The 19503-nt window shown below is 50.7% G+C and overlaps 5 protein-coding genes across 5 annotated transcripts; 1 reads left to right on the plus strand and 4 right to left on the minus strand.

Annotated features, from left to right (window-relative positions):
* Positions 1–70: 70 nt before the first annotated feature.
* Positions 71–7367, plus strand: DEU56DRAFT_945774 (uncharacterized protein; the record flags this gene model as incomplete). The annotated part of the gene is made up of 29 exons (XM_041359018.1): positions 71–355; positions 665–677; positions 761–961; positions 1038–1208; positions 1301–1459; positions 1482–1535; positions 1600–1624; positions 1676–1847; positions 2042–2187; positions 2266–2610; positions 2671–2849; positions 2880–3063; positions 3116–3657; positions 3707–3896; positions 3947–4223; positions 4273–4587; positions 4640–4693; positions 4750–4826; positions 4877–5022; positions 5180–5220; positions 5280–5586; positions 5635–5711; positions 5944–6067; positions 6121–6179; positions 6230–6659; positions 6711–6755; positions 6844–7130; positions 7181–7262; positions 7303–7367. 29 exons carry the CDS (start codon positions 71–73, stop codon positions 7365–7367), a joined length of 5052 nt encoding a protein of 1683 aa, XP_041208620.1.
* Positions 7368–7546: 179 nt separating this feature from the next.
* Positions 7547–8576, minus strand: DEU56DRAFT_756015 (uncharacterized protein; the record flags this gene model as incomplete). The annotated part of the gene is made up of 3 exons (XM_041349970.1): positions 7547–7672; positions 8058–8326; positions 8351–8576. The coding sequence occupies 3 exons, from the start codon at positions 8574–8576 to the stop codon at positions 7547–7549; spliced, it is 621 nt and encodes a 206-aa protein (XP_041208621.1).
* A 5558-nt stretch (positions 8577–14134) lies between these two features.
* Positions 14135–15076, minus strand: DEU56DRAFT_346928 (rab-GTPase-TBC domain-containing protein). The gene is made up of 7 exons (XM_041345778.1): positions 14922–15076; positions 14837–14868; positions 14720–14791; positions 14534–14671; positions 14398–14479; positions 14234–14300; positions 14135–14188 (listed from the first exon to the last, which is right to left on the minus strand). The coding sequence occupies exons 2-6, from the start codon at positions 14863–14865 to the stop codon at positions 14235–14237; spliced, it is 387 nt and encodes a 128-aa protein (XP_041208622.1). The 5' UTR covers positions 14866–14868; positions 14922–15076; the 3' UTR covers positions 14135–14188; position 14234.
* On the minus strand, positions 14754–15668 carry DEU56DRAFT_346930 (rab-GTPase-TBC domain-containing protein). The gene is made up of 4 exons (XM_041345779.1): positions 15391–15668; positions 15294–15343; positions 14922–15241; positions 14754–14868 (listed from the first exon to the last, which is right to left on the minus strand). The coding sequence occupies exons 1-3, from the start codon at positions 15576–15578 to the stop codon at positions 14925–14927; spliced, it is 555 nt and encodes a 184-aa protein (XP_041208623.1). The 5' UTR covers positions 15579–15668; the 3' UTR covers positions 14754–14868; positions 14922–14924.
* Positions 15669–15714: 46 nt separating this feature from the next.
* Positions 15715–19263, minus strand: DEU56DRAFT_803537 (P-loop containing nucleoside triphosphate hydrolase protein; the record flags this gene model as incomplete). Its single annotated transcript, XM_041353224.1, has 10 exons — positions 15715–15876; positions 15928–16038; positions 16099–16250; positions 16301–16433; positions 16488–16746; positions 16792–16940; positions 16991–17406; positions 17460–18097; positions 18154–18797; positions 18844–19263. Coding segments are annotated over 10 exons (3084 nt in total), but the record flags the coding sequence as incomplete, so codon positions are not given.
* Positions 19264–19503: the final 240 nt, after the last annotated feature.

Consider the following 19503-nt stretch of genomic DNA (forward strand, 5'->3'; position numbering starts at 1 on the left):
TGATTGACGCACGCAGCTTCTCCCAAGCACATGAGCCACCCTACCTCGTGCCCCAACCCTAGTCAATGAAATGGCCTTCAAAAGCAAAAGCGTCAAGCGTTTCAGCGTTCGCAATTTCCTCGCAACGATCCAGCACGCATTCATGTCATCCCCAACCGACCTCCCTGGGGTGTTCACCCAGGGTGAGACTCGGACCCCGGTAGGAGATTGGCACTCAGTACTCATGACCAGCGAGCTTTCCTCGCAATGCGATCTCGAACGCATGGTCTTCTGCAAGTGCACCAAAGACGTGCAACACGAATTCATTCTCCTCCATTTCCGTCATCCGGTGCAACGTCACGCCGTTGCCGTCCTGGTGCTTGATCGCACATCGCGTGTGGAGTGCACGGAGCTCACCTCTTTTTTTCCTTGGTGTCACTGCCAGTTTCCCGGTGCTAAGGGTTGATTCTTGTAGTCGCTGACTAGCGTGCACAGAATTTCCTTCTGCTCAAATGGCTGGGAAGCGGGTGATACGGAGTCCGGACCCATCTTTCTTTTTTAGCACTTTCAAATATGACGTGGCATCAGCACGCTGTTTTCATTCGCCATGATCTTGTGGGTCCAACTCACTCTTTTTATGGTACAGCCCGATCACTAACGCGTCTGAATTTCCAATGTGTTGCAGCCTTGCCTGCCCCGTGCGTTATCCTCTCTCACTAATGCTGCGACGGTCGCTAATGGGTTGCAGGAGTCTCGCTCATGCCTATACACGGTGCTACAGAATTTGGGTCCATTCAACTACTAGGTCCCAGCTTGTGGGACCGAGAAGCCGCTTCGGGACTGACTGCGCTTCATACCAAAGTTCGAACATCCAGATCGGATGGGATAACACCAGGGTGGTGGGGCCTGGGAATGCCTGATTTTGGTGTCTCCCGGACGTCCAAGGCTTTGGATGTATTCGCCCAGCATCCAACGATCGAGGGTGTGTAGAAGATGTGCGACTTATAATTGTGGAATCCATGTTCTTGTACTTTCTGATGTTTATCCTTGCAGCTTAGGAAGGAGGGATGAGGTTTTAATACTCGCGTCCGGGGAGAAAGTCATACCAGCTCCCATGGAGACTGTCATCGGCAGCAACCCCTTTGATGTGAACGGTGTCGTCATAATCGGTCGTGGACGTAGCCGAGTTGGTGTCCTCGTAGAACCGCGACCTGGACATGAAATCGACGGTTGATGATAAGGCGCAGGTTGCGGAGTTCAGGAATCGAGTGTGGTAAGTCCACTAAAAATTGTGTGCAGCTTTCGTGCCTCAACTCTTGAGATAGAGGAAGTGAACGAGACGGCCCTGCCCTTGGCAGAATCTTCGAGGAAATGGTTCTTCTGACACATAGGGAGAAGCACATGCCTCGGGCTGGACAAGGCGCCATCACCAAGAAAGCCGTTAGCAAACTGCACGAAGAGATCGATGGTCTTTTAGCAGGTAGTTTTACCGATGCCCGAAGTCGACGTTGATGGGTATCAAACGCCACAAGGTGGAGGGAGCAAAATGGGCAATGGTGCGCCTTTACCTACGAACTGGATATCGAAAACTTGCTCATGGGACGGTCGATCCTCATGCAGGCTTTTTTACTCAGTGCTTCGACAGGTGATTTAATGGTCAATCAAGACTCGTGCTCTACTGACTTCATCTCTTTAGTCTCTCTGCAACATTCGTCAGGAACCGAATCATCTCCTCCTTCAGGTCGCCACCAGGTTGCGATGTCCAGGCATCAGCACCGCCAGTTGACCAAAATATCGTACTTTTTAAGTCCTTAGAAGCGGATCCCCCTGGTGCTGACCTGGATTTGGATGCGAAGTTGTATCAGAAGGTTTGTCTCACTTCCAGTCTGACTGTAAAATAGTCTCCTAATAAAACACAACTCAGATCCGCACGTCTGTCACTGTCATCATTCACAATGCTTGGTGACTCGACTTTAACCTGGTGCTGCCGTCCTTCGAACCCCATGCTCGGGCAACACGCAACCTTATGGACCTGACATTGTCTTCTCCGTGTCTCCCAAAGCCGTGTTTCACACTCACGTCTTCTGTCTCCACTCTCCAAAGCTGGGACAAAGCGAAAGGGCCTTTCCCAGAAGAAGTACAGTACGACTCGGGCGTTGCAGAAGGCCTTGGCTATGGTGGGAGCAAATATGTTTGTGATCACACCGGGTAAGTTGTACGTTACTTCCAGGGAGTAGGCCAATCTGACAAACACCGCCCTAAACATGCATCTCGTTACTCATTCAGGATTAGTGGACCAAGCTCTCCTGCGTCTTCCGTGCTTTCCAGGATGCTGGATCTGCACTTGAGGAGCCGAAACTGGTCAGTGGACGTGTCGGCATCGAGTGGTGGAACGAGTGGCTCGGAGAAGGGTGCCGGAGTTCCAGGTAGTGGTGGCATGCTCGCAGGAGAGATTGCTTTGGTTGTATCATTTTCGTCCGATGATCGCGGAGGCGAGGTTTCGCGTAGGAAAGTTGTTACAGGGTCTTGTGGATGCTTCTGGAAACGTGTGTGGTTTACATGGCTTGAAGCAGATGCATGTATCCCGATTGTTATAAGAATGCGACCAATTTACTTGGTCTGGGAAGGTTGGTCAGTCTTACTCGATAGCTGATTTGACTTCGAGCGCTAACTAACCTTTGATTCGGGCAGCGAACTCTTCCAATACTTACCTTCGTGCTCTTCTGAAGATCTTTGCGTTACCACCACAAGAGTAGTCCGGAGCACCTTGTGCTCACTGCTAAGGAAAGCGCTTGCGGAAAGCATTCTTTTCCAAGAAGACCCGGACGAGGTGGACCAGTGGTTCGATTCCCTCCCAACAACCTCGCGTTGTGAGAGAGTAATTTGACTATGGTATACAGCACCTGCACCCCAGCGGCCGCATGCTCCTGAAATCCGCCCTCAACCTGATACTGCGGCCTCTCCTACACAGAGGAGATTGAGACCACTTCCGTTGCCTCCAGGTGCTTCTGTAGGTCCTCAGCCTCATGAACAACAACCTGCAGTTGCAACTGCTTCACGCCCTGGGACGGCTGGAGTCGACGGGTATGTCATCACCTATTTAATTCCATTCGGAAAGTTCTCATCGCTCATACAGGCGTCGTCAGCTTCCTCAGGCACCTACTGTGCCACCCAATGGCTATAATGGCAATCACCCATCCATAAGCTCTGCAACATCCCCAACCTCATCCGCAAGTAAACCAGTCCTCGCCGGCTCTCATGCTGACGGGTTGCTAAATACACATAAAGCAGTCCCTGCTGCTCCCTCGCACACCAACGGAGCACCTGCTAATGGTGTGGATGCGTACCGTTTGCAATCATCAGATAGCAGCATTGATGTGCGAGGCTACGGCGTCACCGTCGTACCAAAGCCATCCCCTCGACCTCCTGGTGCTTCGCCCCCCAACACTCCGGGTCACAGCAATATGTATGATGACTTCGACCATGGTCCAGACGATACGAGGAACCGCCCATCTCATCGCCATCAACAATCTTCGGAACAATTTCGTCCTGCGGATGCCTATCCACAGCCTCATGCCCGAAAGCATTCAAACGATGGCATCAATGGTCCTGCACCGTCTGCTCGGGTAATTGATTTACGTCATCGCCCTTCGTCATCATCCGACTATATCCCTAATTGTAAGTCGACGCCCAAACATGCAACTTTGATCGCTAACTTCACCTGCAGATCATCCAGATACTGACCCAAAACTTGGCCATGCAAGTTCTATAGGCTCCACCGCGTCTTCGTTAGCAGCAGACTCCCTGGGTCGCAACGTCTCAGTGACGACGACAGCCACTAGCTACACTGATACATTGAATGACGGTTTAACTTCCAAAGTTGGGCCAATAATGCTCAGCAGGGAAGGGTCCTACAGGTACCCATCGGCAGGCCCTTCGACACTTAAATACAGCCACGGTCACTCAGTTTCTGGCAGTGGCGGTTTCCAAGGTGGAAGCATGGACTCGTTCGTGCCCGTCCGAGCGTGTACAGCGGTACACCTGGTCCACCGCTTGGAGACCAGGAAGAAGAATATGATGACGATTACTTTGACTCCGAGAGCGATGATCCAGATCCAGATAGGTTTGTTAACTTCAGCTTGCTATCGCACTTGGCCGTCCGCTTGCGCGACAAGGTCCCTTGCGGTACCCACGTGAACAGCAGCATTCCTTACCCTCGTGCGTTCACGGGCAAGGGCATCGTCGTAAGTCCCTCGCTAGAATTCAAGATTTGGCGTGACGCCGCGCTTTCAGTCTACCATCCAAAGCCAAATCCAATGCGAGTTGCTGATCAACCATGGAGTTCCGACCACCGATCGTCGTGCTGCCCTCCAGGTCGCTCGGAGTCTACAGCAGCAATTATTTTTCTATGAAGTTGAGTGGGGTCAGAAGTTGCTGCAAGATGGTGTCGAGGACGTGTATACGTTCTTGGACGACCTTGGGGGCAATTCCGATGCTCACCGAGAGAGGGAAGAGCTGCCAACAGCCGTCATCACTTCACTCACTCGATGCTATGCGTCGGGTTGTAGTGAGGATGACCCATTTTATTCGTTTGCTTGTCCACGTCGAGTGAGTATCTGTGATCGCAGTCGTTCGAGAGTTCAACCTAATGTTTCTGTAGCAACCAGGTCAAATTGTTGATTTGGGTCCGGTATCCGAGCCGGAAGTACACCACGTCAGTCGCCGTTCACGCTTGATTGAATTGAACATTGAACATTGTTTCCACCACAGCAAACTGAAGACTGGTCAAGTACGGTTGATCCCGGCATCCTTCACACTCTTCCAGAAAGTGAAGTTCATCGTCAAACGTGAGCATCTTGGTTAACTTTATTTGGCACTGTACTAAGGATCGCGCTAGCATCATCTACAAAACTATCACTCAGGAAGAGCAATACGTCCAAGACCTGGATGCCCACGCATACTACCTTGCGGAAGCCATCGAAGCCATCAGGAATCTTCAGAACGTTGCACAGCTCCGGACGTTCCAGACTGCGATGGGCAAAGGTCCGACTGGGAAATGGGAGTGGCACGATGTGGTGTCCAAGGACGTTTGAGAGAGCCTCAGCAAGGCCGAGGCCAAGCGCCAGTCGTATGTATCTTTGTTGCTTTCGTGGTTTTGATTGCTCAACCTTTTGCAGCATTATTTTTGAACTGATCAAAGGCGAGATGGCATACGTCAGGGATCTCGAAAACATCGAATCAGTGCGTTGTCCTTTGCACGTACTCGATCTCAACACCATAGCTCATTCTCGGCACCACAGATTTACGTCCAGGCCCTGCGAGACGTGGATCCTCCAGTCATTGCTCGTGACAAGCTGAATGGTTTTATCGCCGACGTCTTCCACAACTTTTCTGAGCTTCACTCGCATCATCGGAAGTTGCTCGACCAACTGCATGATATACAACGCGAGGAGCATCCGGTGATCAAGAGTATTACAGCACCTATGTTTGACGCTGCTCTGAACTTCAGGGATGCATACATGGAGTACATCCCCAACTACCCTATCGCTGCGTATCGCATTGATGACGAGATGGCCAACAACATCGATTTCAAGACGTTTTTTGACGGTGAGGCTCATTCTTTTTCTTTTCTTTATATTACTAACGGTCATGCAGCATTGTATACGGCATCCGGATGCCCACCGCCTAGACACGAAAAGTTTCATCAACCGTCCTATCCCTCGATTGTTGCGGTACGAACTGCTCTTGAAGGGCATAATGGACTGTCCACGATGATCATGAAGCGATCCCTCAAGTCTTGGAGATCATAAAGTCTTTGGGCAAGGAGACCGAGCCAGGGGTCCAATCAGCAAAACAGAAGGTTCAGCTCTGGTGCTATAACTCGAATTTGCAATTCAAACCGAACTAGTCTGCTGTAAGCGCCCGAGAGATTTTGTATTGTATCATGCTGAATTATCCTCGCAGGACATGGACCTTCTGAATGAAAACCGCTCTCTTATTCACGCTGGCAAGCTGCTGCGACAGCTCGACACCGGCTTCGAATGGAACGGATGGACTGAGCTTTTCGTCTTGCTGTTTGACAATTACTGTAAGTCTTGCCACACTCCCATGCGGTGTCACAGATGTCACGCAAAATTTCAGTGGTCATGACCAAGACCAAAGAAAAAGACGGCCTCACGAAATATAACGTTAACCGGAGAGTAAGTGATTATAAACATGGCATTGCGTAAATATCTTAGTTGTGGTTTAGCCCATACCGCTCGACCTTCTTACTCTAGCCAGCTTCACAGATCCCCCAACACAGCGCAGCACAAGCATTCTGCGTCTCGGCCTCGGTGGAGGAAACAGACACGTGGAAGGCAGACCCTCTCCAGGTGGCGGTACTTCCGACACTGCTAACGATTCACGTCTTGTATATCCTTGCACCATTCACTACAATGGCAGGCTTGGTGGTTTGTATACCCTCTTTAAGGAGTCTCAGCAAGCGCGAGCGGAGTGGAAACAGAAACTGGACGAGGCCATCGGCTTGCTCAAGGTTGTTCAAGAGTCAAACAAAGTCTTTGAGCTGGAGCCACTCAGTACAGACACCTTCCTCGTGCCGTCCATATCTTCAGCTGCTGTACCATCTTGGAACCACGAGAACTCCCTCACTGGCAAGGTTACTTGCTCTGTTCCGTTTAGTGAGCTTCTGGTATTCTGTGTTTCCGTTCGTTCGCTCATATATTTTCTAGCTACCGCTGATGGTCGAGCATTGGTGGCTATTGGTTGTGCCGAAGGTGTTTGGATAGGCTTTAGACATGATTTACGATGTTCGTGCAGTCAGTCGCATGTGTTCTCTTTGCAGACTGACAAATGCTGCTTTAGCTATGCGCCGGGTATTGCATCTAAAGATGGTGACACAGTGTGCAATGCTTGAAGACTTCGGAATGTTCCTCGTACTTGCAGATCTGCTTAGTAATCACCTCCAGGAGATGCTAAACTGCATACAGGCTCTCTTTGCATACCACATTGAGGCTCTCGTTCCATCGTCACCCCAGAGTGCTCATACATCTCAGACACCACAGAGGGTTAATGGGACCAGAGATGTTCACTTCTTTAGCGTCGGCAACCAAGGCGGACGAACGCTAGTCATATACATGAAGAAGAAAGGGGTCAGTTCTGAGATATCACACCCAAGACGGCCTACTGATAATATGAACAGCTCGACAGCGCACACCACCAGCGCCTATTCAAGTCTTTGCCTTTTGCACGTTGGCACTCATCATCAGCACTCATCTGGGCAGGTGCGCTTGTGCGCCGCGACGACTGCTGCAAATTTTGCAGCCATCTTCGCCCTGAAGACTCTCCGCGTACTCAGCGTTGCGGTCTCTTTACGCCTCGCTTTTTAGCGTTTTGTCGCATTCAAAGACAGACGTCGTGCGTGTACCTTCATAAATACTTCCGTCCGGAATTTGACCAGAGTCCTCCAGCTTTCCGATATACGGGATCATTCTTCATCCGACTGATGATATTGTGCTGGTTATATTTTCGTATGTCGGCTCGTGCTCCGCTCTCCGCTCTCTTCACGCTACTTACAGCTGCCTTCAGGGACCAGATGGATGAACGTATCCCTGCTATCAACCCCAGGCACCACAACCTCTCGCGAATTTTTGGAATCTGCCACAGCCGACTGGACATACATCGACCCAGGCGCCTAGTAGTATGGTCCGCATGGAGGCTGACGTGTGTTTATGACCACCAGCCTGGTCCGCTGAAAGCATCAGGGGGCGTCACAGTGAAATGGGAGGCCCGATGCGCACTATATGCCCTCATCCCTAGTCCGTAGCATCACCCACAGGCCTGGCACTTCGTGGACTAGTACATGTGGTTTCTGCCGGCAAGCTTACGACGATGTTACATCCCCGCATCGCTTGTCCCTACGACCAAGAAGCCACTGCCGTGCATACGGCCGGGACAGCAGTCTTCCGGACCGCCATCGCCAGGGGCTCTGGCTGCACTCAACCACATGGGCACCCATCCGCCTCTGATTTCACCTCGACGACCTCTCAGATGCAGCAGAATACGAAGCATTGACGTACCTCCGGATGGTGATAGTATCTCATCTTCTGAATGTCGCTGGCGGTGGAGACTCCGAGCGGCACAGGCACCAGAGGCACTGCGAGCACATGCACCATGCCCCACACCTCATTGTACCTAAACATCACCCTCCCTAGCCGATACCGTTCCACTCGGCCTCGAGCTACACAACACTTATCCACTCTTCTGCCTCTTAGGCATCCGCAACCCATCCATTCAACCCCTCCCACCCCTTGGGACTCATTAGCGACGTCCGCTGCTAAGGTGGTGACTACCCACGAAGGCATTCACAGACCTCGCATGCCCACAAGCCTCCGATGCTGTGAGGCATCCATTGAGCACAATTTTTCGGACCCCTTCACGCAATGGGGAGCCACCAGCGGATAGTTATGGCTTGGCCACATTCTGCCACCAGCAGAAGTTGTCCGCATGCTGGTGCTGCGGGATGTCCTAGATCTCGTCCTGATCCTGCCATACTTATGGAGCTGCGACTTCTGCGGAGTGTGTGCTGTTGGGCCCATGTTAGGGCATCGCGGACTTCGGCCCAAGTCGCCACACTACCGAGAAGCCCATACTCGCCGACACCGCTCCGGCTTCTTCTCTACCCGCCGAAGCCTACGCACTCCCACAAAACCCCGACCCGCACAACCTCGAGGTCCACCGCTGCAGGTACACATACAGAGTCGAACTTCTGTCTCAGCAGCTTCTGCTAACACGAGCGACACCACAGCGTGCGCTCTCTTGCGCGCTCGTGAAGACAATCGGGCGTTCGGAAAGGTGGCGCACACTCCGCGTTTCGGTCGAGGGGATTGAGGCGCAGGTAGATCTACCGCTGACGCAGACACCTTTATGGGCTGTGCAGTGGCAGCAGGACAGTGTGGTGGTGGGTTCTTGGGCGATAAGCGTGTGTCAATACAAGAGAAATGCCAACCTCCCGCGCATCTACGCGCATGCACTCAATAGATTACTTTGGCCCTATCCTATCCTCTCGATCACGAATCAACCTGCTCGTAACACCAGGGCAGGCCCAGCCACCTTGGCTATTTGATGCTGTCTGCATCAACAACCTCGATCTTTCAGATACCTCTTCCGAGGTGCACGGTGAGAATCCACCTGCACTGCCAGGTCTGTGCAAGCCCCACCACTAAGGCGGGGTTGTGAGTCGGTGGAAAGTGTTTCTTTAGTGTGTAGGAACAGTAGTACTACTCATAAAATGCTACTTCTAGACAGTTGTATGTGGTGTAGTTGAAACGCCATGCCACTCAATCCAGTCCCTGCCCACCACCTCGAAATGTTCCTGTAATGATACAGGAACTGCTAAATCTTCGGTCTCTCGGCCGTAATGCATCTCAGCTGTCTGCCGGGTGTGACCCATAGCAAGGTTTGCAGCTTCAGCCAATGAATTCTGGCCCTTGTACGACAGAAACTTGCGCTGCAGGGCTTGCGTGAATTGGCGGTGCAACCGCATGCTGAATGGTACCTTCAAATGTCTCATAAACCAGGTTCGAAGGATCAGAGACATTCTCTCAGTGTCCCATGCGTGCCCCAGTGTCGCAAATATCCGAGTCTGGTATAGTTCTGTAACCTCCTGCCTGTGAGCGGTTGTACTACACTGCAGCTGCAGGATTGCCGCAAGTTCGACAGGACGAACAATCCGAAGTAGAATAGTAAGGACCTGGGCGACCTCGAAGGGAATGACCCGTATGATTGTCTTGTAGATCCCTGTGAGCGCGGATGACTTGTTGTAGTTGCTTTTTGTGACCAGAGTCCCAAGCTTGCTGGAGAAAAAGAGGTGTCTACTGGATTCTCGCCCGTTGGCATGTTGCCACATTGCTTCCTCAGTACCACGTGCTGGTAGAGCCAACAAATGCATCAGCAGGTAGATGTACTCCCAAGCCTGGGACACGTCAGCAAACCACTGGCTGAGCGTGGCGGTATCCCAGGTGATGCTATTGGTCACGTCATCCCATCGACATAGGGTGCCCAGATCGGAAAGAGAGTCCAGTAGGACTGAAGAATCCCCCAGGTCATTGGCGTCAAGGGAGAACGCAAATAGCCCATAGCCCCTGATGTCTTCGTTTTGATTATCGTGTGAGGGCACCTCCAAGCTGGAGTGCGGGAGTGTGATATTGAAAAGTACTTTGGTGTGAACGTGGGCGATGCAGTCTCGAATAGTTGACTGAACTGCAGCATGATACTGCTGGATGTTGACCGTGTAGGTCAGAAGGTGGACAGAAAGTTTATCATCCTTATCGAGCCACGTGACAATGGCTTTGGTGGGTGTCTTTCGAACGATCCAGCTGAGCGATTTTATCCACTCGCGCACGAATCCACATGGGGTGTTCTTCATTTCGGCTGTCCATTCGTCGATAATATCCTCGCAGTATCTAGTAGCGCCATTGCGCCTTGTCAGACAAGTTCTGCCAGTGCGAACGAAAACATACCGATCCCAATCTTTGCCAGGGTTACGAAGCCCGCGTTTCAGAACATCTAAGTCGCCCTGATCAGCCTCGACTGTACTTTTGACGGTCTTCCGGTAGACCCTGAACTGACGGTCTAAAAAGTCCATTACGAAGAGCCGGATGTCAAACTGTGTCCGGACTGTGGTAGGGGTTATGAGCTCTGGGGTGATAAATCCACCATCTGGATGGACAGCACGAAGACAAACAAATGCAGCGACTGGACTGATGTACCGGTTTTCGAACATATCCAGGGTGTTGGAAGGCATGTAAAGTTGTTCTAAAACATTGTGTATGGCGTTGGTGAGATCCTCACAGCCCTCCTGCGATAAAGCCAGCCGCTTTTGAAGTATGGCTAAGGCTTCGAGCTGGCTGTTGGTGAGGAAAATATGGTAGGAGCCGTTGGTTGTTACAGTAGCCTCAGGGTCCGTAGGAAGCAGGGTGTACGCTTTCTGGGCCGTACACCTGAGAACAAAGCATAATAACCTCACTTCTTCGGAAGCGTATGCAATGCGGGAGTCCCGGCAAGTGGGTGCGTTGAAGCGCTCGGCCAAAGATTTTGCTCCACTACAGTTGAAATATTTGTATTAGCCCTATTAAAAACAGAACGCATCAACGCACTTTCGTGGCTTAACTAGGAGCTTGCGGATTACTAAGTTGGCTTGGGGAACCTCCTCACAGAGTCCCTCAATGCGAAGAACCACAGCCTTCTGGAGCCGTTTCAGTAGCCTTTCCCCTTTGGCAGGAAGGGATACCAGGTCGTATAATGCAGCTGCCTCGTATGGTGCAATATGATCAGATGCACCAACCTGTTCAAAAAAGGGTAGTACGGCCTTCTTCATGAGTTTCCGTCCCCCTTGGTCGGCAGCTGCAGGCATCAACCGTCGCAGTTCAGTTGCTAGGATAGATAAGCCGCCTGTCTTCTGCGAATTACTACCGACTTTACTATCACCACCCCTGACTGGGAAATAAAGAGCTCTCTTCAAACCCCGTTCGAAGCCTTGGACTTCAACAGCTTGGGAGTCACGGCTCACATCGACTGGGGTCTTGCCACGGCGAGAACTCTTGCTATCATGGTTCTGCCAATGCTCTCTAAACCCCTTGCTAGTGATGTGATTCGGCCAGGCGTAGTCACATTGGGAGCATTTGCGGCCAGGTACAGGCTGCCCAATGTGCTTTATAGGCCCACGTTGATTAGCCAGTGGTCGCAGTGCCCGAAGTTCGGCATTCGTCAAGACAACATTGGGAAAGACCCGTAAAATATCAGCGTAGATTGCGTTGATTTGTGGATTACTTTTATTGACGGCCGAATGTTTCAAAAGAGCCACAGCATGGGGGTGACGGGTGGTGTTGTTGACAGACAAGCCTCTGGACAGGGTGAAGCAGTGGCTTGCGAGCTCAACCAGCGGTACACCGTATCCACAGTATACACCGTCATGGAGGTGTCGGCACACAATTAGGTCGTAGTCCTCCAGATAGGCACACTGAATTTTCTGGAGAACATCATCGTTGTTCAGGTTGTTGAGAGCGGGAGATGCACTGGGGTTAACGCGCGGGCTAAATTCCTCAACTATGTGCTTCCGGCTAATAGCGGAGCGTTGGAACAGGTGTAAGCGACACACAAATCCTCAATGTTAAGACATCACTTACAGCCCAGGAGGGAACAGCCTGCGATTCACTGTTCTTCCAGATATTTTGGAGACGTCAATGCCAAACTTCTGGAGTCGATCCAGTTCATCACCAGGGATGCTGCTCACTTTAGAAGAATAGGGAGGCATGGCGTCGGCAGATGAAGCAATCGAACGCGGAGGTCCCTGAGTGATATAGGGAGCTGGCGGAACCAGGACAAATGGTCGAACCTTGGGTAAGCCAATAATTTTAACCAAAGCCTCTGTGGCAGGGCCGATGGACCCTGAGGCACGTTCTGGTTGGGCTGATGGGGCTTCAGCAGAATCTTTGGCTCGACGGGGCATAGTACCACTATCGGTGTCGTCAGCTGAATCTTCACCAGATGACACATTAGCCAGCGCTGCTGTAAAATCTTCTCCGGCGTTGTCATCCCCGATGGCCAAATATTCCATCCCCTGGACAACAGCTTCGACGTCAGCCTGTTCAGTGCTGATGGCTAGATCTTGAACCGCAGCCTCAATGTCAAGGCCTTCTGGGTGCAAATCTGGTAAAACATGAGCATGGAGGCCGATACCATAGCGAGTAATTGACACCTTGCTTTATCTGACCTACATCAACACCGATTGTGACATCAACCCCATCATCAACTTCGTCATCACTGCTATCTTCATCTTCCGTATCATCTGCATCTTCCTTAGAAATACCACTCAAGTGAACAACCGATGGTGCCGTTGAAGCCACTGAAAAAGAGAAATGTCACGTCGTTTAACCGACTGGCAGACTGGGAGACAGTCCTATATTCACCTGCACTAGGCCCAGTAGTCATTGATGCGGTTAGGACTGAGGTGAGTCTATCGATTATTGATTTCTCGAATGCGCTCTTCTCATTTTCAACCCTGATAGGACATAATTTAGTTAGTACATGGCGGCCATAGACCAAGTAGCCAGAAGGAAGTCTTCCGTACGTGTATACAATCGGACTTCCCTGGTGGAATCCGGCTATTATGGAACACATTTTGAAACCTGATTCTGCTATAACCTGCTTGTGATATTCCTTGAGCATTGATATGCCAAAATGAAAGACGCTGCGTGATTCGGTTGTCGGACTGCATAAGCTTCCATTGTACTAGAAGGAATGATTTGCTTACGGGCCCATGACTTGTTCCATTGCGCTGCTTGTTTGATCGCATGCCATTTTGCAATGCGGCTTCGGAAGTACTACTAGGTGTAGAGGAGGATCAAATCGCCACTATGGCAGGTGAACTCACTGACTGAACTGAAATGAAGCGAAGCTGACTTCGAAAATGGACTGGAGCGAAAGCAGCCTGGTAGTCGGCCCCTTGCTCAGGCTATGACGCAGCTGTCGTTGTGGTGCCCATAGCTCTGGATCTGAACCACCATCACGCGATGATGAGGGACCTTCAAATCAAAAGACCCTCAGCTCCAAGAATGCACGTTCTCCAACGATATCATCTCATGCATGTTTCACAAGCGTTTATCCCCTAATCTTAGACTATCTAATGCAGCAAATTAATTCAGGAGATGACGAAATAAAGCGAAGAAGTGTTTGCAGATTTGAAAGGTAGGCCTATCTATACTTGTGCTTCACGACTTGCCCGTAATCACCTTCATCCTATTTCCAAGCCTTGTTTTGCGTTTTGGAGGCTGCAAATGAATCAAATCTTTGATGCGACCACCAAGCATGTCTGGAAAAGCACGCATCCCATCTTAACGAGCTTGCTAATGGATCCAGGCGGTATCCACGACGCGGAGGGCTCTCTAGCTTGGCATCAATGTTGCTCCAGGATTGTCATGAGGGGCCAGGGGAAGCCAATATAAAAACAGATTAGGATTTATTCACGACCTCCGTCAAGGTCGACTTGAACCCGATGCCGTACGTGGTTGTCCACTAGATATGGATCAGTGCAGTAGATTGTTTGGGACTGCACGCATACCAACGGAGGTATGTCTCACACAATTACCTCCGAATCGCAGACTCTGGATGCGCAGAGTCACCGAGTGAGGCGAAGTATTTGCGCATCAAGCTAGTCATACTCAGTATAGGCCATCAAGGGTTGAAATTAGCTCACTTTAAGAAACCCCCGTCGTCTTGTATCTGCAATAGTTTTCACCATTAATCTTGAGAATGGCTTTGCTCTAGGAGTCAGAGATATGCAACGAGCTAGACTGACCTAACCCGACAAGTTTGTAAATTACGCAAAAGCTCTAAATAACGAGAAACGACTCACCCTACTTGGAAAAGCACTTTCGGATCCATACAGAAGAAACAGTCGGCAATGCGGAAGGCAAAAACCATAGGCATGCTATTGATGTACCTGGGAAGAGCGAGTCATGTCCAGTATGAAGCACAAAATGACATATACACTCACAAACTCAAGAACCAAGGCAAAGATGCGACCGAGAGCTGTACATCAACCACCTGAAAGTGATCGCTTATCACTGGCAAGCATCGTGTCACAAGAGACTCGAAAATTCGTTGATCCAGCAATGTACCATGCATGGTTGGGCTAGGCGTGTTGAGTGACAAGAACAGCATATTGGTACCCAGAACATACCTACAGTAGCCAGGCAGAAGTCTATCGCACAGAACTTCGAGAAGCCAGAAGGTTTGCTCTTCTGACATGTAACTTCACCAACATGAGACAAACGTGCCGTGAAAGTGAAACACTTACATTAGAATCACAGCTGCCAGTATATTCATCGCCTAAACGTAAGTCAGAATCAATGGATGAAAGGCATAACACGAAAAAGCCGTACCTGTCAATAGCCGACTTCTGGGTTCCTGTGCGAGTAGGCTTGTAGCACTCTACGAAAAGAGCTGATGCCCTCGTCAGCTTGACAGCCTACGTATTCCGGAAGACTCCTGTGTAGATCCTTCTCAATATCCTCAAAACTTGTGCTGTTCGTCCCCTCAATATCCAACACCAATTGATCGTATACTCCAGGATTGGAGTAACGAAGATATGCAGATCCAGACAAGGTCTCCCACATCTCACCACGAAGCCGATTAGGGAGGCCGACCTGAACCGATCGAGTGCACTGCGGGTATCTCAGTAGTGTAAGATTGCGGCCGTGATCTACATCAATCGTTTCAGATGCAACACGATTATAATGCGCTATGAGGCGTACTCTTTAAATATATCGTCCATAGCTTGATTATTTTTGAAGCCTCGCGCAACCTGAAATGCGTTAGTGCAAGGCATGAAGCACGCATAAAAAGATTAACTTCTTTGGGTCACCAGGGAATTTAAACTGCAAGCCTAGACCGCCATGGAATTCTGTTTCTGGAGGCGAACTTCCTTCCTTTGGGTCTGAGATAAGACTTCCATCCTCCCGCTCGTTGTCTAAGACGCCCGCTGGCGACACAAGTCCCTCAGAGTAGCAAGTCTTCACAAAACCTTTCACAGCTTTCATCTGACCACGCTGCAGTTCCGCTTTCAGTGCTTCCCGCAAGAGGCTGCAAAATAGGTCGGCAGCGGGTCGAAGGGAGGTCAACTGCACAATCTAAATAGATGTTAATGAACGCATGGAATGATGTTTAGTCTATCAACTAGACCTTCACGCGGAAGTCACATCCGCTCACCTGACCTAATGATAGGGTTTCAACGGGAGATTGCGGGTACTGCGAAGGGGGAGGTTTGGAAGCGTGCCTCATCGGCTCTCCTTGTCTCCGCAACTGGAGGATGGCATCTCGACTCTGGGTCAGCTCCCACTCATCGACGTATTCCCATCCGCGTTTTCACGGCATCATTCCAGTCGGGACGTCCTCACGGGTACCTTGATCAAGCAGTGACCGGGCTGTTTGGTGCAGAGAAGCAAGCCTCGAAGTCGTATTGTTACCGTGCTTTTCGATCGTGTCCGATAAACTTGTGCTCTGAAGGAGATTAATGACGTTTAGAAAAAGTACCTCATCGATAATGATAATTAAACTTGCCTCCGAAACCACGCGACCGCTGAAGCCTTCAACATTTCTTGAGCTGGAAGCAGCACCTGGCTGCAGGTACCGCAACTCGGTTTGTACCTCAGTCGCGATGCCATTGGTAGTCTCGATACGCGCTCTCTTGGCACGGTCATGACGATCAAGACCTGAAGGAACATGAGGATCAAACACGACACGGATACACAGGATCACTGACCTGCGCCGGGGGAGGTCTGGAGGGTCTGGCTTTGCCTTTGCAGCTCACCAGTATAAGTCATGGTGGCTGTTGTGGTTGAGTTATGTGTGGCCAATAAACCATCCTTGATGGCAACTTGAACAGATCCGACGGTCTGAATACCTTGCGATCAGCAGGGCTAAAATCCACCAAGCCAAAAATCACTGACCTTAAGAGCACCGTCTCGTGTCCTCTTCCCTTCTGTACTGCTCCACTCAAAAGAGGTTATGGCCTCCGAGCTGCGTACAACAGCCTCGTTCATCAATTGCTCGTGACGCTGACCAAACTCGTTAAATTCCTCTTCGTGTTTGGCGTTAGCGTTGACAACGGCACCAAATGCTTCTCGTAGGTCGCGATCACGGGAAGCTACGAACTCCCCGAGTAGGCCTGATATGCATTGCACGAGCACATCGTTGTCCTTTGCGGACCTCACCTTCTCTGCTTCCACTAATTGAACGAGAAGCGTATTTCACTCCTGGAGAGCTGCGTTTTCCGCCTTTGCCATGTCACCCACAAGGGAATTCGCTTGTGACATTAATTCTTCATTGGCCTTGGTGAAGTCAATTGGTTGATTGACGGCGGAGTCAACAAGTGTCCCCATAGCCTTCAAAGCATTCTCCACCTGCGTGCGTGTCAATTGGATGATTCAAACGTGAGTAAACCAATACTTGCCGAGGCGAAGTTACTCTGATTCGCTGCGTACAGCTCCTTGCACATCGTTTGGGATGTTGTGCGTAAGCTATCGGACCAGGCACTGAATGAGCTCTTCATGGTCTCTTGCGATTCCTTGACCGCGTTCTGCATAGCTGTAAGAGCCTCTGCGGATGCATCGTCCTTCGTGTTAATGGTCCGAAGGGAGTCCTGAATGCGCTGGAGCTGCTGGTCAATCCGCTCGGAGTGGCTTGTGAGGATATCGAACTCCTTCGTTTGGAATTGTTTTGCCTCTGCGCGCAGTGTCTGCGTGCTGTGCCCTGCGGTCTTCATGAAGTCATCGAGCTTCGTTGAGAGTGACTGCACCTCGGAGGAGATAGACCTTCCATGAGAGGATACAGCTTTAATGTTCGACGCGAATGTCTTGTTCTTCCGCTCTGACAATTCGTGAGTTTCACTGACCCGCAGAGCAAGAGAAAGAAATACATACGAAGTTTCTCGAAGAGCGCGCCAATGTCGTCGATGCTTTCGGCGGCAACTTGCTTCAGCCCTAAGGCAACTCCATCAAGCTTTTCTTCATTGAGCTGGTAGGCTTGGCGGACGACGACCTCCTCCTCGAGAGCTCCTTTCGCCACCTTCAGTTGGCCCTGCTTGAGTTCCAGCTCTCCCGCAGCCTCCTTCAGTTTTTCCTTCACTTGTTTCAACTCCCCATCTGTCTTCATCAACAATGCGATGCTTTGCTCAAACTCTTCCCTGACGCTCATCAACTGGCTCTCGCCAATCTCGACTTGCCTCTTGACCTCCTCCATCTCCGTCTCCCTAAGCTCCTGTTCAGTAGTGAGCTGATTCCAGGTCTCTTCAGAGAAGAAGATGCTGTTCTTCTCGCGTGCAGCCAGGACGTCGGCCTTAAGACGCTCGATCTCGGCTACGTATTCCTTCAACAAGGAGTTTCGTGTCATCCGCTGGTTGATCTCTGGTTTGTTGCGGATAGACTTTGCGCGGATGGCATAGTCAAGGGTGGAGAGGGTCTCTTCCATGTTGGAACGAGCAGGAGAGATGGTGGCGATGATGTACCTCTTTGTACGACCACCGAGTGAGTCTTGTAAGAGGCGGGTAAGTTTGGATTCTCTACGGATACAAACGGGTTAGCATAACTACATGACTCGCAGATCAAATACACTTACCGATAAGGCACATGGGCTGAACGCTCGACAAGAGAGTTGATGACACGGCCCAGAGTTAGTAAGCTTTGATTAATCATGCCCGCTTCTCGTGCCCTCTTGTTCTCTGCACCAGAGCGTCCACTGTTCTCCGAGCCCGCAAGGTCAACGAGGTTGAACTTGCCCACCTTCAGGAGGTCATCTCCCATGGTTGATGTCTCCTTGATATGAATCGTAATAGAGAACACGGAGTGTGATCGACTGGAGTGGTCGTTAAATTTAGTGGCAGCAATCTGCCGGCGATCGCTCCCTTTCGCGAGGAGGGCAAGTGCATCTGTAGCGTCCTTGACTGGTATCTCCTCGAGACCCTGAATAAAAACGCCCTTCTTGTTGGCGTCGTCGAAGATCTTGAGACCGACTTGGTTATCCCCAGGGCCACCTTTTCCCATACCAGTAGGCTGCGCAGGTCCTGCAGGAGCAGAAAGTTCATTCGCGAGCAGGTCTCGAAGCTCCTCGTTGTAGAGCTCGACGAAGGATATCTTGACACTGTAGTCTGTAGCAGATGTCTCGAGTTGATGGAATAGGCGGAACAGGACTCTCGGTACCCTGCCTGCTTGGGCGGATGGATTTCCCATTGGAGTGGGCGTCAGGTCGCCTTCATAGTGTAGCTGTAAACGAGTCAACAGTAATAACATGAGTGATCAAGGAAGGGACGTACGTCTTGCCAGTTCCAGTCTGTCCATACGCAAACAGCGTACAGTTGTAAGCCATGGGGACTTCATCTAGCATGGGGCTAACAACGTCATGATAGATCATGGCTTGGTCCGCTTCCGGGCCAAAGACGAGATCGAAGGGATAAGTGCGCGTAGGCGCCAAAGTGATAACACCTAGACTGGAGACAGGTGCGGAAGTGTCGATGGTGACTTCCTGGCCCTTCGCCCCGTTGGAACTGACGATGATCGGAGAGTTCTCCTGAATCTCACGATCGGAACGTCTACGAGAGCGAATGGCGAGGTGGATGTGAGTCTCTGAGCTATCTTGGCCATGGGCCTTGGGGTCCTTCAAGGAGGATGAGATTGCGAGCGCATGCTCTGAATGTTCTTCTGTAGCCGGTGACGTGATAGTCGATAGTGCAGCTCAAGTTCCAGGTGTGAGCGGTTGAGTCCCAATAAGGAAATAGACATCGTTGTCATAATGATGGATTGATTGGGAAAGAATTGGGAAAGAAGCAAAAACCCCTCCAAGAAATCAAAGAGAGGTGCCAATGGACATGAAATAGGCCCCCCATCTCTCCCAATTTCTCCGCCCACTTCAGCTGCAAACACAAACACTAAAAATACTTCTTCACCTCTCACGGACTCGACATATCCCTGA

This window comes from Suillus clintonianus (assembly GCF_016758775.1).
Source record: "Suillus clintonianus strain FC179 chromosome Unknown DEU56scaffold_34, whole genome shotgun sequence".
Lineage (NCBI taxonomy): Eukaryota > Fungi > Basidiomycota > Agaricomycetes > Boletales > Suillaceae > Suillus > Suillus clintonianus.

Bases quoted from the DNA above. Each gene is read 5' to 3' on its own strand.
- DEU56DRAFT_346928 (XM_041345778.1), bottom strand. From the start codon at position 14,865: ATGAATATACTGGCAGCTGTGATTCTAAT. The intron at 14,672-14,719 runs GTATGTTCTGGG...CAACACGCCTAG, and splicing joins CTTCTGCCTGGCTACTGTAG to CCCAACCATGCATGGTACAT. The intron at 14,480-14,533 runs GTGAGTGTATAT...CGCTCTTCCCAG, and splicing joins TTGCCTTGGTTCTTGAGTTT to GTACATCAATAGCATGCCTA.
- DEU56DRAFT_346930 (XM_041345779.1), bottom strand. From the start codon at position 15,578: ATGAAAGCTGTGAAAGGTTTTGTGAAGACTTGCTACTCTGAGGGACTT. The intron at 15,344-15,390 runs GTTAATCTTTTT...AACGCATTTCAG, and splicing joins TTCCCTGGTGACCCAAAGAA to GTTGCGCGAGGCTTCAAAAA. The intron at 15,242-15,293 runs GTACGCCTCATA...CGATTGATGTAG, and splicing joins ATGGACGATATATTTAAAGA to ATCACGGCCGCAATCTTACA.